At 57.1% G+C, this 16,414-nt stretch overlaps 2 protein-coding genes across 8 annotated transcripts in view; one reads left to right on the top strand and one right to left on the bottom strand.

The window, feature by feature from the left end:
• Positions 1 to 16,414, bottom strand: part of OST4 (oligosaccharyltransferase complex subunit 4, non-catalytic) — a 247,664-nt gene that overhangs the window by 82,150 nt on the left and 149,100 nt on the right. The window lies entirely within an intron of this gene.
• DNMT3A (DNA methyltransferase 3 alpha) overlaps positions 1 to 16,414 on the top strand; it is an 84,475-nt gene that overhangs the window by 43,124 nt on the left and 24,937 nt on the right. For 4 of the 7 annotated variants that reach the window (XM_083432557.1, XM_083432555.1, XM_083432556.1 and 1 more), the window contains exon 7: positions 3,149 to 3,181. The exons of the other annotated variants lie outside the window; for them this stretch is intronic. In XM_083432557.1, the coding sequence (XP_083288683.1) occupies positions 3,149 to 3,181 (33 nt within the window). The remainder of the gene's footprint in view (positions 1 to 3,148; positions 3,182 to 16,414) is intronic. 7 annotated transcript variants of the gene reach the window in all.

The raw sequence follows: 16,414 nt of genomic DNA, 5'->3' as shown, positions 1-16,414 counted from the left end.
GGTGGAGGCGTCCTGGGTGGGGCCCCCCCTCCCCACGGGCCCTCAGCTCTCCCTGGGGGCCCCTCTTGGCTCCTCCAGGGTGGTCAGCGTGAATTCTGCCGCTTCTGCCTCCCAGGGTCACAAATAAGGTGGACCAAGTCTCCCCCCACGCCCAGTATTTCTCAGGGGTCTCAATCTGGGCTCTGGGTGTTGGCATTGGGCTGGTTCTGGGGTTTTCCGAGGTGCTATTGGGGGGTGGTTATGCTTTCCAGGTGAAGTCTTGCTCTGTCAGTCCCCCTTCGCAGAGAATGTGGGGTGTTCTGTCTGCAAGGGGGGCAGCCCAGGAAGCTGCCTCATTCAGGTCATTGGTCCATCTTGATCAGTATTGTCTGCACTGATTGGCAGCTCTCCCAGAGTCTCTCCCAGCCCTGCCTGGAGATGCTGCCGGCGGGGCTTGACCTGGTTGCAGGACAGGTGTTTTCTACCACTGAACTACGGCTCTTCCCCATAGCGCTTTCTGCCCCAGAGATGGGAGAGGGAGACTTTGCCAGAGCAAACCATCCCTCTTGCCTGCACAGCGGACATCTAGGGGTCCACGGGGGAGCCACCCCCAAATTACAGTTCTGACAATCATCTAGTCCAACCCCTACTCTTCGATTCTGTGATCCAATTGTGCTTTGGGGAGGGGGGAAGAAGCCACGCTGCGCCTGCCCCAGAGAAGGTTGGGGCCTTGGCGGGGCTCTGCCTCTTGGTCCTGCCTCGGGCCAAGGCGGTGGTGCATTGGAGGCCATGCAAGGCAGGAGTGAGTAGTGGTCGGAGCGGCTGCTTTGGGGTGGCAGCGGGAAAGGGTGTCTGCGAGCAGAGCAGGGGTGGCTGTCCTGCTGGGTGCTTGGTGGGGGTCACTGAGAGGGGGGTCCCGTGTGTGTGCAGTGGACGGTGGGGGTGGGGTGGGGGTCAAGAGTGCCAGCCTAGGCTGCCCCAGAGGCGTTGCTGGGTCTCTCTAGCACTCCCCTTCCTCTCCTAGCCCAGAAAGGGCTGCAGAATGTCTCCCACCTCTGTCCCATTGCGCAGGATTCTAGAGCTGGAAGGGACCCCAGAGGTCCTGTAGTCTAACCCCCTGCAATGTCGCTTTGCTGCTTGGGGAAATGTGGGGAGGGCGTCTTCAGTTTCCTAGCACACCCCCCTTTCCCTTTGTTCTCATTCCAAGGAGAAATGACCAGCGCAGGCCAATATCTCTTGGCTCCCCAAATCCCTTTTCTGCCTCCTTCTCACACTTGTGGGTCTTTCGTAGCCCCATGGAGAGACTGGGGGGCCGGCTGGGAGAATTTGAGGGTCTCTGCTCTCCCTCTGTGTGTCTAGGGCAAGAGGGGGGCTGGATGTGGGGGGGGGGGGGGAGAGGAACTTGGCATCCTGGCTAGCTCAGCTTCCGCTGTTTAAAGAAGCAACTTTCTAGTCCTCAAGAGAGTCAGGAGTGGCTTGAAAGTGTAGAGAAGTCTTGGGGACGGAGCAGCTTCTGACAAGGTCGGGGGGGGGTCAGAGCCTTCCCTCTAATTAGCAGGATATAATTATGCAAATCATATGTAAGTCTTCATACTTTTACATAGCTTGCAGCATTCGGTTTTGCTTGGCATGTATCTTTTTTTTTTTAATGTGTGGTTATCTACTTATTGATTTCATTTCCTAATATTTCCCCCCCCCCTCCTTCACCCGCCTGCTTTCTGAGGCAGCCGCTTACTCAGCCAGGCATTGAAGTGTCTCACAATTCCCCCCCCCCCAAAAAAAAACTACGCTCAATCTTCTATGGGAATCTTGGGCCTGAGAGATCTGGGCGATTTTGGTCAGGCCGTCATAGCCTCCAGTGGCAGTGAGTTCCACCGTTTAGCCATGTGCTTGGGAAAGTGCACCTGGACCACCCTCCCCTCTTGGCCCCCCTTGTTGGCATCACCCCCCCCCCATATCTTCTGCCTTCCACATGTTCGGGTCCAGCTGCCTGTAGGTCTGCCATGAACCTACAGAGCCCCCCTGGTTTTCCTTCCCTCGTCCCATGACTTTGCCCGCTCCTGGGCGCATCTGGCTGGGTGCGCTCAAATGCCGGCCATCAAACGGTCTGGCGTTCAGGAAGGGCGCACATCCACCGTGGGCACGGGTTCGTGAGATGTGAGGCTGTGCGCTTGCAAAAATGCATCGCTGCAGATGGTCTGCAGATGCTTTGAACTGTGCAGAGACCAGGAAGGGCCCTGGCGGTGTTTGCAGGGGGGCGGGCACAGGGTTCAGGCGATGATGGGCTGCACTGGGACCCCCACACCCTGTTTTCCTTCCGGGTTTAGGATCATTGTGGCCACTTACGTTTGTGTAACTTCCTGGCATTCCTAGAATCATAGAACTGGCAGGGACCCACAGCTCTTGGTTCAAATAATAATAATTAGGGAGTTAGAGAGGTGGCTTTTATTGTTAAGTCTTTGCAGCATCTCTGTGACCTAGTGGCATCCTCCTTCCCGGCATGCTTTGCTGTGCCCTGGTACCCGGGTCTGGCTGCAAAGCATTATGGGTTGGCATCCTTGAGACTGGCGCAGCGTAGGACGTCCTGAGCGAGGAGGGGGACTGGGGCAGAAGGTGCTCCAATACTGAATATTTGTATACCAATTCCCTATTATTATTATCTCCCCCCCCCCCCCCGCATTTATTATGGTTCATGCCAATAAAAATATACAGCCACGGAAAGAAGTTAGAAACAGACGTCAAGTAGCCGTTGGGCAAGGATGGCGCTCTTAATTCCCTGCTTATGTCAAGAGGGAACCGAAAAGTTTCCAGTAGGTGTGTAAAAAGCCGGCGCAGAAGGCGCTTGCTGCGTCTCCAGTGGCAGGGAGTTCCACAGGACTAAAGGCTTGGCTTCTGGATGTCGTGGAAGGAGCCTCACCAACTCAGGGAACAACCACCCACGGCGCTCCTGCGCTCAGGCTGGCATTGGGCAAGAGGGCGAGGACCCCAGTCGCTCAGGCTTTCTTCCTGCCTTAGCTGAACTGGCACCTGCCGAGCTGCACCCCCCATCCTCCCCCCCCCCCCGTGTGCCCCCCTCCTGTGCCTGCCTGTGGGGCAGCGGCAGTCGCGTCCTCTTGCTGTGGCTCTTGTGTGTGCTAACTCCCTCCTCTCCTTTACCTTTCTCCCACAGACTGATAACCCAGCGGCAGCTCAGCTCGACAAGGTTCGTGGCCCACCTTTGGGGTTTTGCGGGGAGGGGGGCGGCTTGTCTCATGCGGACCCCGTGCCGGGGCTTGTGGGTTGCCGGGGGGGCTGTGGGTGTGCCCACGCCCTCCCCCTGCGTCTGCCCGCTGCCAGGGAGCGCCCCTTCCTCCTCACGCACAGGCGCCCACTGTGCTCCTCCTGCAGGGCACGGTTTGGGAAAGGTGGGGGCAAGGGTGGGGGCACCCTTTCGCTGCTGGCCCCTAACCCCCCCCCCCACAATCTCCTCTCTCTCCTCCTCCTCCTCGCACGCCCATAACCTCTTTTGCCCCAGAGCTATGTCACCATTGCCCACGGGCACCAGGCTGGCACCTTGGACCTGATTGTAGGCACCCACCGTCCACCCGCCAGGCAAGCCACCCTCTGGGGGTTGGGGAGCTTTGTAAAAATTATTATTATTATTTGTTGAATCTGTGAGTCGCTTTATCGGGCCCAGGGCAAGCCAGGGTGGCGTAAGACCCAGCGGCCGCCTTTAAATTGCGGGGGAGAAGGAAATGGGGGTCTGAAAGGAGTGGAAATCCTGCGTCAAGATAAGCCGACTCATTTCTCCAGCCGAGAGCTGAGAGGGCACTGAGGGGAGGCCTAGTGGGTAGAGCATCCATCTGGCACCCCGATTCGGTCTGCAGTGGCAGCATCTGCAGGTGGAATATATTCTTGCCTGGAACCCTCTGCCCAGTCTGTCGGGACAGTGCCAAATCCTAAAACCCTGGCATTGTAGGGTTGGGTGGGACCCGAGGGTCATCTAGTCCAACCCCCCGTAACGCGGGAATCTCAACTCGGTGGATCCGTCCTCCCAGCGTAAGGCAGCCTGCCACGTAGCTGGAAATCTCAGCCAGCAGTTGGATCTACAGTTCCGTGATCTTACCAGGCCCTGCCCACCCCATTCCAGGGATGCCACCTGGCAAACCTGCAAGGCTAGGAGCTGCCTTATTTCCCTCCTGTTAGCTGCCTGCCAGAGCTGGCAGGCTGGAACAGGTGAGTTGGGGTGATCACAGAACTGCAGAGCCGGAAGGGAACCCAAAGGCCACGCAGCCCAACCTCCTGCGATGCGGGAAACACAGCCAAAATCAGCTGAATCAACGGCCGCTCCTTTTGCCCCTTCCCACCCCAAGGAATCAGTGGGGCTGTGTGGGGCTCAGATCCTGCTGCTGACCTCGCCCCACCCTGTTTCCCAACGCAAGGCTTCCTTCCTGCCCGATCCTCCGCCCGGCCTCTTCCTGGAGTTTCTCCCCCTTCCAAATATGATGAGCTGAAAGCGAGAGAGAAAAGGGACTTTTAAGAGAGAAAACAAGCCATTGAAAGCTTGGCTGCCAAACTCCCTGGATGAATACGCTGCGTTCCTGCAATTAGAGTTGGGGGGAGATTTTTGACACTGGTGTTTCCTGCCCCTTCTGTCATCCCATGGATTTTCAAGTTGGGCTGGTCGGTGACTCGCACCCGGCACCCTTCCTGGCCCGGGGGGGCGGGGGGTGGGCAGGTGGTGCAAGCAGAAGAGGTCTGCTGCAGCTGACCAGGACCTTTGCTCCTGTTCATAGAATCCTAGTAGAGTTGGAAGGGACACCCCAAGGTCATCTAGACCAACCCCTGCAGGCAGGAAGCACAGCGACCTGTGATGCCGCTGGGTGCAGGGAGAAGGGGAGGGCACCCTTGGCAGGAGCCCGGGGACCTCTTTTTGCACCCAGGGGTGCCTCAAAGGCTGTTGCTAGGGGGAGGCCCAGGGAGGGGCAGAGGTCAGCCAGGGCAGGGCGAGGGGAGGGTGGGGGTTAGGGTGCTGCGCAGCTCTGCAGGGGGAGGCCCTTTGGGATAGTCCCGGGGGGGGGCACCTGTTGAGGGCAGGCCAGGGCTGGAGAAACATCTAGCAAAATACCCACTTGCTTCAATGGGCATCAAGGGGGCACCCAGGAGATTTGCCATGGCAGCAAAAGCAGGTTCTACAAAAAAAGGCTCCCAGAATTAATGGGAAAAAATCCCATACATACCATACATATACATATACATATATATACACACACACACACTAATAATAAAAAAATAACAAAATCTCTAATAATAGAGATGAAGGAGATGAGGTTTATTCTTGTTTACATTTTGAATTAGATCTATAGAATCAGCCCAGAGATCTCGGCCACCTCCTCCTTCCAGGGGGCTCTCAAATCTTCCGAGTGCTCTGGTCTTAACCCTAGTTTTGGATGGGCAAAGGGGGGGGGGAGCAGAGTTTGAGGCAGGAGATGGGGCCAAGAAGGACTGGGGCAGCTGGTATCTCACGGGGCAACGGCATGGACACCCCCCCCCCCGAAAAAGGGGTCTCGTGCAGCGCAGGGGGGGCAGGAGGTGGTGCCCTGCAGTGATCTTGCAGTGCCAGGTGTTTCATCAGGGAGGGGCCCGGCTTGCGAGAGGATCTCTTAGGTTGGGGGTGCTTGTGCCACCGCTGGGGGGCTCTCCTGCCCCAACAGAAAATAGCCGCCATCTTCTCCTGGGGTTTTACCTCCACGGGAGGCCCTTAAAGGAAGACTGGGTGGCTGTCTGGCAGGGATTCCTTAGCTGGCAGCGGGTTGGGCTGGATGACCTCGGGGGGTCCCTTCCAACTCTACAATTCTAGGCTTCCAAGTGGGCTAAGCTGTCCAGGAAAATCGGGCCGCGTCCCTCCCAGCCCTGCCTGCGCTCTGCACCTGCGACCCTCTGCGTGCTCTGCGGCCCTTCCTGCCCCCCCCTTCCTGAAGTGCTGTGCAAAATGGGGGGGGGGGCTCAGCTGCAAGCACCCCCCCTCCTCTGTTCTGCTTTCTGCAAAGGATCCGAAGGGTCAGCTTGCGCCTGCATACTGCAGCAAAATGGCGGAAGACCCCCTCCCCATGGCAGGTCTGCCGCAGAGCACCCACGGTGCCCCCGCTGCCACCCCCCGTGCCCCCCCCCGGGCATGCACTCGCACACAGCAGCCGCCCTGCCCTCCTCCTCCTCCCTCCCCGAATCTCCTCCGTGTCCCTGCTCTTCGCGCTGCCTCACCGCTGGGTCTCCCTAGCAACAGGTCCCCTCCTGCTCGGCCCTGGTCTATTTATAGCCTGGCAGCCCTGGCTGCTGGCATGGCGGCAGGAAGAAGGAGCCAGAGCGGCGGCAGGCACCTCCCGCATCCCGATAACACGGGGCCTGCGTGGCTCAGGCGCATCCTCTCACGAGGCAGCGGTGCCCAAGGGGCGGAGCAGGGGACCCCACAGTTGGGGAAGGGTCCCCAGGCTTCCTTAGCCTCACCCAGCACCAGAGGCAGGGCTCATGGGGTGAGGGAGGGCAGGGAGCAGCCAGTGGGGGCAGAAAGGAGGAGCGTGCAGGGGGGCGACAGGCACTCCCCTGCACGGTTGCTCCTCTGCCGGTGAAAAAGACAGGTCAGCAGGTATCACAAAGTGGCAGAGTTGGAAGGGACACCCAGAGTCATCTAGTCTGACCCCCTGCCACGCAGGAATTGCAGCTGAAGAGGGTTTGCTCCCTGCATGGCAGGCGGTCCCTTTCCCCATCCCTTTAGAGTCTTCTGGGGCCTGCAGGTGCTCTAACCACTGGGGCGCATGGCCTTTCTGATCTTTCCTACCCATTGTGCGTGGGTTTTCCTTCAGGGGGCTTGGGAGGGCACACATGGAAAAGGCTGCCCAGTTTGTGCCCCCGGCGTTAAAAGGAGGCTCTGTTCAACCGAGAGCAGCACAGGTTGGACAGCGGCAGGGACAGCAAGGAGTTAATGTACAGAGGTCAGGGAGGTCTGTATTGGTGACGGGGGGGGTCACTCTGCTTTGGTCTGCAGGCCAGAGGTGCTTTGCTACTTCCCCACGCGAAACTTCCTGGCATGTGTGGCAAAAGCGGCCTTCCCCTGACTTGCTAGATTTCAGTGTGCGGGGAGATCTGAGATGGAGGAGCATTTGAACCCAGGGCAGCTCCTTTTGAAGCGGCCGAGGACAGGAGAAGTCAGGGCATGTGCTGTTTCTGCTGCTCTCGCCTGTCGCTGGACGTTGGTAAAATGACCACTGAGGGCCTGGATGGAGCAAGAATTCCTTGCAAGTCGGAAGTGGGAGGCAGCTCAGCATCCTGGGCTGGTCTCTCTGGGCTGGAGGAATGGCCAGAGGCGTCTCTGGGGGGTCAGGGGATTTGGGGGTCTTGCCTGCAACAAGTCTCCTGCCACATGATATTGGGGGGGGCACAAAATGCGCTGGAATGGGAAAGGCAGACGTACCCCTTCCTTCAAAAGAGACACAAAACTTTGCATTCCTGAGTGTGCCAAAACTACCCACTATTCAAAGGGCTGAGGGAGGCAGCTGCATGTTAAAATCACAGTTCTTTTTTTTTGAGGGGGGGGGACAGGACTTGTTGGAGTGTTTCTCAGGTGGACGGGAGGCCTCTGTAGAGGCAGCAGTGGCTGTTCAAGGTTTTGGGAAGGGGGCAGCCCCCGTCTTACCTGGTGACACCCTTGGGGACGGGACCTGGGTTGTTCTGCATGCCAAGCAAGTGTTTAGCCCCTCCCCAGCGCACTGTCCCTGCTCCCCCCCCCCACGAATGGGATCCTCTTGGCTCCCCCCCCCTCCCCATGGAATGAGGTGGGCAAGCTGCAACAGAATCTGCCCTGAAGGGAGAAGCCAAAAGAGCGCACCTTGCAGACTCTCTTTGTGGGGTGTTTTTGTGGGGGGGGGGAGCACCCTGGGGACAGAGACGCATGGTGAGGGGGGGGCGGTTCTGGGGCTGCCTCTTGCTTGCCGCCACTTGCCGCCTTCACACAGGAGCTGGCTCTCCGCGCAGCCACCAGGTAACAGAGGTTTTCCAGAGGCAAAGGCTACGGCCTCGGGTGCAAGGGGACAGGTTCCTGCAAGAGGGGGCTACAAAATTGTAAGTGGGGAGGGTCATCCAGTCCAACCCCCTGCAGACTTCGGGTTCCCAGCCAGACACCTGAGGGCCTGGAAACGGCAGGAGGGGAGAAGGATTTGGGGTTCAGGTCCGGCTTGCCAGTTCCCCACTGTCTGGCCACTTCAGGGACAGGGCGCTGGACCAGACAGGCTCCTTTGGGCCTCATCCAGCCGTCTCTTATGTTCCTGGGAAGCAATGTGCAGAGTGTGCCCGCCAGGGGAACCCCTGGACTCTGGGCCAAGGGGCTCCATGCTGGCTCCCTGCTCCTTTGCCAGCCTTGCCCACTGGCTGCGCCTCTGCCTCTGTTTCAGTGGGGTCACTTCCGTGGCCAAATCCTGTCTCCCTCTTCGGGTCCTGCCATCCAGCAGCGCCTCCCCATACCGGATGCCCTCCAGATTCTGCGACAACTTAAGACACCACAGCTGTGTTGTGGTCCCAAACATCTGGCAGGGGGCACCAGGTTGGGTTGCCAAGAGAATATCAGGCTAAGATATGGTGATGCTTAGGAGTCATATCCTGGACTAAGGCCAGGGTGGCGCCTCATAGCCAATGGAGCTGCTGGATTTGCCTAGAATGTGTCTCTGTTGGGGGGGGGGCTTTGTAAACCGGCCCCCAGATTCACTTTCCTTATTGTTGGCATGGTTTTGGGTTGCGCTATGAGTGTGCCAGTTGCATTTTGGGGTCAGGTGGGCAAACCTCTCTGGCCTGGGTTGTAGGGACGCTCCCTTTATGCCTTCCCTTGATACTCCTGGACTGAGTCCAGCTGCGTCCTGCTCAGTCGACCCATTGAAGTCAATGGGCAAACTGAATTCCGGTGGGTCTCCTGAGTGGGATTCAGTTTGTCAGTTTTGCAGACAGCCCCCCACTTTTAACCTTGGGTTCTTTTTAATTAATATATCCTGTAGCTGCCAGTTTCGATTGCATCCTTTGTATATGATGATGTTGTTGTTGTTAATAATAATAATAATTACAGTCTATATTTGGCTGAACGCCACTGAAGTGTTTTTGAGACACTTTAAAATAATTGAAATACAGCAACCCATCTCCTGTTGCTCCCTCTTTTAATTATTTTAAAAGAGAGGGAGCCCTCTTTTAATTTCTGCTGTGTTATCTCCCCCTTTGTTGCAAAGTGGGTACAGACGGGAGGGGGGCTATACACGCAGGTGGGGGTCCGGGGGTCCAGAGAACAGCATGTTGACTTTTTTGGATGGGAAGGAAAAGTGCTTGAGGGGGCCAGATCCGCCTGCCCCCAGCGGGGAGGGCCTTCGTATTCCATGGGCCTGATCCAAAGAGAGCCCCTCCGATTGCAGAATGGTAGGCTTGGCAGGGGTTGCAAGGGTCATCTAGTCCAACCCCGGGCACTTGCTCAGTGAAATCAACCGGGTCTGATTTCGAGTGCCATTGAGTGCGAGGGAAGAGAGGCCTCTGTGCGTGTGAATGATGGTTGCAGAGTTGTGGCTCCGTCGTCGTGTCGGGATTCCGCGCATCCTTCCCAGTCGTGGGAGTCCCTCCCTCCGCTTCTGGGTCGGGCAAATGGCCCCCTCGGAGCAGCTCCCCCGAAAACTGCGATGCGGCCCCTCCCAGGCATGGAACTCGCTTGCAGGGCAGGGGGTGGGCTGGGGGTTCAGCTCGCGAGCTGACACGTGTTCCGAGCGGCAACTTTGATAGTGGGGGGCATCTCTTGGAGAGCGTCTGTCCCAACACGTGTTCCAGGGCAGCTTCCGAGGAAGAAAGTTAAGGTTTGTGGTTTCCCCCAAGTCCCCGCAAGGGTCGGATCCAGATTTGGCCAAGCAGCGCAGAAGCGCAAGCCGCCGACGGGGTTTCGTGACCCCTTTCCGGGGGACTGGGGGGTTTTATTGCCTCGGCTGCAAAAAAAACCCCAGAGACACCCCCATTTATTTCTCATTGAAACCCCGCGCAAATGGTGCGTGCCCCTTCCCTGTCTTCTGGAGGCGCGCAAGAAGCCAGGATCGCTGCCCCTGCGCGCCAACAGGTTCGGGGGCGGCTCCAGTCTCGGGCTGACGTTGGAGACACCGCGTTGCTCCTGTACGTGCGCGCTTTTTCTTTGGCGGGGGGGGGGGGGATAGCGCCTCGTTGCATTTTCAGTCGGAGCAGACGATCCCCCCCCCTGAGATTTTAGGAAGCCCCGCGCGATCCGGAGTGGGGCGTGTGAACGTGCCCGGGCCGGAATCCGGATCGGGAAGCGGGAAAGCGGTGATCGACTTCTCCCCCCCCCCCAAAAAAAAATCCTCAACAACCTCGGATGTCTCTTTGCAACTTTGGGGGACCCCCCCATCTGTTCTCTGCAGTCGTGCAATTGCAGAGGCGCCCCCCCCCCGCCAGACCAGCCTTGCAAACCCGACAAGCCCCCCCCCGCACCTTTCTCTCTCTCTCTCTCGCTTTCTCCCCCCCCCCCCCGTTTCCATCGCTCGCGGCCAACCAGGAGCAGCGCCCCGCGTCACGTGTCCCGGAGTTTCCCAGACAAAGAACATTGGCGGCGCGGCCCCCTCCCCCCCCCGCGCCCCCTCCCCGCCCCCAAAGCCCGCCCTCCCCCCCTCCTCCCGCCCCCGCCCCCTCGGCGGCTCCGCGGATGCTGCTGCAGCGGCGGGACATGCGGGCAGGTACGGAGGGGCGCCGGGGCGGCCGCGGGGGGGGGGTCGGCCGCTTTGCACCCCCAGATCCCCCCCCCAGCAAATTTGCACGGATTGCACGCGCGCGGGCGGGAGGGGTCTGTTGTTTTTCCGCCCCCCCCTCCGCTCCGTGCGGGGGCTTTGCGGGGGTGTCTGTGCGTGCAGAAGGCCCCCCCTCCAGGGATCGATTTGCAAAGAGAAGGGACGGGGCGGGGGGGGGAGACTAAGGGGAAAGGGAGAAGAGTAACTTGTCCTTTTGCAAAGGTGGACCCCCCCTCCTCAATTCGCCAGAGGCGGGACAGCGGGGCTGGGGGGGGGAGGCTCCCGCGTGAAAAGTTTTGCTCTTGCTTGGGGGGCGAGGGGGGATTATCTCTCGCCCCCTCCCGTTTGCTGTGCTCTCGGTAGAAGTTTTGGGGAGGGGGCCGTGCGGGGGGCTGCCCCTCGGAGCCCCCATTCAGGGTGGGGGGCGCAGGATGGGCCCTTCCCCGCTGCAGCTGTCAGCCCTCCCTTTTGCCCCTGTCCGCCCCGCACTTCTCCAGACAGTGCATCCCCCCCCCAAAAAAACCCCATGCATGGTCTGGTCCCTGCCTGGGGGGGAGGAGAGAGCAAGCGGGCCCCCCACCCCGTTTCCCAGGCAAGCAACCTCTGAGCATCTTCCTGCCTCCGAGATGTTTGTCCCGAAGCAGAAGTTTTTTGGGGGGGTAGAAGAGGAAGGAAGCTGGGGGGGGGGCGGAAGGCGCAGGCGGGCGGGTTGAGTAGGCCTGAACGGACCTCGAAGATTGCAGGGGGGAGAGAACAAAGCACCCCTTTCTCACAGCCCCCCCAAGGAAGAAGGGGCTGGGGGCAGCATGCAGCTGGCTCAGAGATCGGGCCCCTTTTGGGGGGGGGGGCAGAAGCTGGACTTTGCACAGCTGGTGCCCAGGAGAGAAAAGTGAGCAGAACTTGGCCAAGTCTGGACCAGAATTCGAATCCAGAGCTGGCTTTCCCCATTCGGTCCCTTTAATCTTTAGGAGGAATTTGTCCAGCAAGGTTGCCTCTTCCTCCTCCTCCTGGTTCAGACTCCGATTCTGTTCAACTGAGAAAGCCATTTTGTTCCTCCCCCCGGCTGGGTTTTGCTTCCCAAGAGTTTGCCAAACATCACGGCTCGGCCTTCTTCCTGCTCCTGCTCCGTCCGTCCGGCTGGGGGGGGCTTCCTCTTCTCCGCCCTGAAGCCCCCTTTCCTTGCCCGCCAATCTGTGCTGCAACTCCGGCCCCCCAGAGGTTCCCGGACACTTTTTAAAGTTTAGTTTATCCAGTGCCACTTTTCCTCAGAGCCCAAAGCAGACGGCAGAGAGAGACGGACGTTTGCTAAACAGCACATTTTGTTGATAAACGTGTAAATAAATCCAGACAAGATAAAGATAGAGATGCGGGATAAATTCCACATTGCAAGGAATAAAACTTGTGATCGCAATGAGCTCACCATCTCTTCTGCTTCTTCCCGGGAAAATGCGGCCCCCAACTTCTATGACTTCAAAAGAGGATTGGAGAAATTCTTGGAGGAGGAGAGGGCTCTGGGTGGAAATTTGCAAATTTTTATATTGGAGTATCTTTCCTATAAAAGAAACCACTTTTATTTGCTTTTAAACGAGTGCAACAACCGTTAAACACTTATTGAGCAGTAGTATTTGGGCAAGATGCTGATTGCACGGGCCACTGGCCTGATCCTGCAGAGATCTTCTCAGGAGAGCTTCACTCTCTGAGCAGTTTCCCTGGAAAGCAGAGCTGTGTGCCCCCCCCTTTGCCCCCATCCCAGACCCCTCACTAGTTGGGTGGGCCATAATGGGACTCTGGGTCTTAGTTTGGTCTCTGTGCTTTTAGGAGCCTTTGGAAGGAAGCAGTAAGTTCAGCCTGCAAGTCGTCTGTTTGCTTGCCGGGGAGAGGGGCAGGCGAATCCCGGAACTCAGAGCCCACCCCCCAGATTCTGCGTGCGCCCCACAGTGCCTCACAGAGCCCATGTCGCCTTCCTCTGGGTTAGCCAGGGCAAGGTGGGTGAGGGACCTCGTGAGCAAGAGCTAGGAAGACTCCGTGAGTTGGTGGCCGGGCTTAAAACATCCGAGGGGCCACTGACATGGGGGGGCCACCCATGGGCAAATCCCCACTGCCCCCAGCCCCATCTGGGGGGGGGGGACAGGGCTCCTTCCTGACGCCCAGAAAGACCATTGGCTGTGCTCTGAGCATCTCCCCCCTCCCCCCATTGAGTCCTCCTGGCCAAGGGTATTCTGGGTCCTTGGCATGCAGGGGCCATTTCTGGGATGAGGACAGGAGCTCTCCCCCCCCCCGCCCGGCAATCGCTTTCCCTTGTGCAAATGGCCAGCAGATAGGAGCATTGGGGGGGGGAGCATGCAGCTTCTGCCCCCCTTTATGGGCTGCCCAGGTGCGCCAAGTCTTCCTCTTTAAGTCAGGGGACAGCTGGTTTTATGGGGCGCAACTGGAAGTGTGTATTTTCACCCCTCTTGCTTTTGGGGGGGAGGGTCTGCTCAGTGTTAGAAACTGGGGTAGGAATGCGAGGAGCCCTGTGGCTCCCGGGACCTCGGTTGTGGGCGCCAAAACAAAACGTTTAGGCAGACCGGGCAGCAAAAAATAAAAATTCCTGCCCGGTGAATCAGGGGGGTCTGCAGGGGAGCCTGGCAGCGGGAGACAGGCCTTTTGCCAGCACTCTATCCTGCCAAATACCTGATTCACCCAGCCTGGCGATTCAGGGGGTCTGGAGGTGATTCAGGCACATCCTTTGCTACTGCTCTACCAGTTGAATCAGCTGTTTGGCGGGACAGAGCAGTAGACACGACTTTTGCTTTGGCACTACCTTAGAGACCAGCGCTGGGCGATATAGGGATATATCGTCCAAAACTGCTTTCAAGTTCACATTGTGATAATTGTTTTGTAATATTTGAGCTAATCACAATGTGTGTAAGGGCTGGGCGATAACTGCTTTTCAATATTGCAATATATCACCAGCTAAGCATTGCAATGTTATCAGCAGCTAAATCTTGCAGTCTGCCACAATGTCTGAAATAAGGAACCACCCAGAGGCGAGCCGGACAATGTCCTGGCAACTGCTACTACTTAAGGGTCCGAAACGGATAAATGACAATGTTATCAATCGCCACACAGGTCTGCTTCGCCAGCAGGCAAGCCAAAATTCATCCCAGCAGGACTTTAGGTTTGGGGCTTGGCTACCCAGTGGTGGGATTCAGGACAATCTCAAAGTACGGCAATGAGTTGTAGGGAGTCCAGTCATACCTTGGGTTACAGACGCTTCAGATGCATTTTTTGGGGTTACGGACTACCAAAACCAGGAAGTACCAGAACAGGTTACTTCCAGGTTTCGGCGGTCGTGCGTGCGCAGAAGCGCCAAATTGCAACCTGTGCATGCGCAGACGTGCCGCTGTGGGTTGCCAGCGCTGCGGGTTGCAAATGTGCATCCCACACGGATCATGTTCGCAACCCGAGCGTCCACTGTACAAATAAACTGGGGCTGCCAGGCTGCAGAAGCAGCAGTGGCAGAAATCGCTTGCCATGACCGCGATACGAGGCGGCAGCAGTGGCGACTTACGCAGCCTCACAGCGGCGACAGAGAGTGGCAGAAGTAGCAGCGCCCCGCAAGGCTTCGTGGCGGCGATGGAAGGTGGCAGCAGTCGTGGTGGTGGCCCTCTGAGGCCTCGTGGTGGCAGAAGCTGTGGCAGCCGGCCTCGGCGGGTCTTTGCAGGCCAGATCTGCTTCTGCCAGCGTCTCCTGCGCCACCGCGAGGCCTCAGGCCGCTGCCAGCGCCATGACAAGGCCTTGCAGGCGGTCGCCGCTTTCGCCACTGCCACAAGGCCTGGCAGGCCACCACGACTGGCCATCATCTGCCACGACGATGCTTTGCAGGTGCTGCAACCGTCTCTGGACACCCACAGGCACCCCTGAGACACACGGATGCCAGCACATGTTAAGGAGCATAACCACGGAAAGGAGGTGTGGGGCGAGTTTTCTAGCTTGTATTCTGGCATTGCAGGGGGTCAGAATAGATGACCCCCCCCCCAGGGGTCCTGACCAACACTGTAGCTCTCTGATTCTTGGATAGGGAAGCCAGCAAGGCAACTTCAGAATTCCGCAATGGGTTGGATGTCCCATTTGACCCGGAGGGGAAATATGCGAGTGCCCTCTCCCAGGAACCCTTCCCTGTCTACTGAATTGCGTTTGGTCACGGAGTGTCCCCATCTTGATCTGGAGATGTGGGGCAGTCAAGATTCCCTTCCCCTAAGATTTGGGATCCTGGTTTCTCATGGGAACATTTCTAGAAGCCTGCTCTCCCCTTGAGCATCTCTCTCCTCCCCATCCCCGGCCATTTATTCACCGTATTTTTCGCTCTATAAGACGCACCAGACCACAAGACGCACCTAGTTTTTGGAGGAGGAAAACAAGAAAAAAATATATTCTGAATCTCAAAAGCCAGAACAGCAAGAGGGATCGCTGTGCAGTGAAAGCAGCGATCCCTCTTGCTGTTCTGGCTTCTGGGATAGCTGCGCAGCCTGCATTCGCTCCATAAGACGCACACACATTTCCCCTTACTTTTTAGGAGGGGAAAAGTGAGTCTTATAGAGCAAAAAATATGGTATTTTGTTGGTGGCTTTCCGCCCCAATTTTCAGCCCCAAAGGCTCTCTGAGTGCCTGACAGGCAGTCAAATGAAGACAGCCGCTTCCCGCAGACTTGCCATCTCAAAAACCCACAACCTGCAAGGGGACAGGAAGAGGAAATGAAGGCTTTTGGGCCACAGGACCAAGCCCCCCTCCCCAGGTTGCCACATGCAGTTCAGGGTGCTGCTCCTGCGCTGTCAAGGGAGAGTTCAGTGGGTGCAAGACTCTGAGAAATTAGAGAACAAAGGGGGAGGGGCGGAATTCTTGGAATTTTGTGGAATATTTGAAAAAAAATGTCACGGTGATATAAAAATGGTTGTCGGGTTTGATGTGGTAGAGCAACGGAGGAGAATTTGTAGTTTAGCCATTTAGAATGGGTGTGTTTAATGGATAAAATGTAAGCAACGTAGCAGCTTTATAAGGGAATGAAAAAAACCGTAGTAGAAGGATGGGTGGGAAGTCTGTGGACAGGAGAGATTGGTTCTTGCTGTATTTTAAAAGCATTTGTAAAATTTGAAAATCTAATTAAAAAAAACTATTTTTAAAATGAGTTTAGTGGGGGACGTTTGTGGGCTGCCAGTGGGGGGCATTGTTTAGTTTGGAGGCAGGGGCAAGAGGAAGGTTGGGGGTGGGAGCAGCAAATAATAGTAATAATAGTAATAATAATAATAATAATTTGCATAGCGCTTTATACTCACAGGTCTCAGGGTGGTTTACAATATAAAAGCGCAAGAGACATAATAAAAACAAAAACATCCCAATAATCCCGCCCCCCTCCCCCAAGCAAAAAACCCAGGAGGGGATTCACACTTCCATTATGCCGATAGCTCTCAAGGCCGCTTGACAGACAGCAACAACGACAATTAATTCTACGAGCTTTATTAAGTTTTGTGAGCCCCCCAGAGTGAAGAGCAACGTATTAAAATGCAATAGGTCAGCCATCAATCGATGGAAGTATAAAACTGCAACGTCAGCGGCAGGAAGAGAAGGGTCAGAGCGGCTGCAATGCCCAGAGCGGCATCAAAATGTTTGGC

This window comes from Podarcis tiliguerta, assembly GCF_965153285.1.
Source record: "Podarcis tiliguerta genome assembly, chromosome: 3".
In the NCBI taxonomy this organism is placed as follows: domain Eukaryota; kingdom Metazoa; phylum Chordata; class Lepidosauria; order Squamata; family Lacertidae; genus Podarcis; species Podarcis tiliguerta.
Note: the sequence above shows the minus strand (reverse complement) of the source record. Positions and strands in the feature narration are given on the sequence as shown.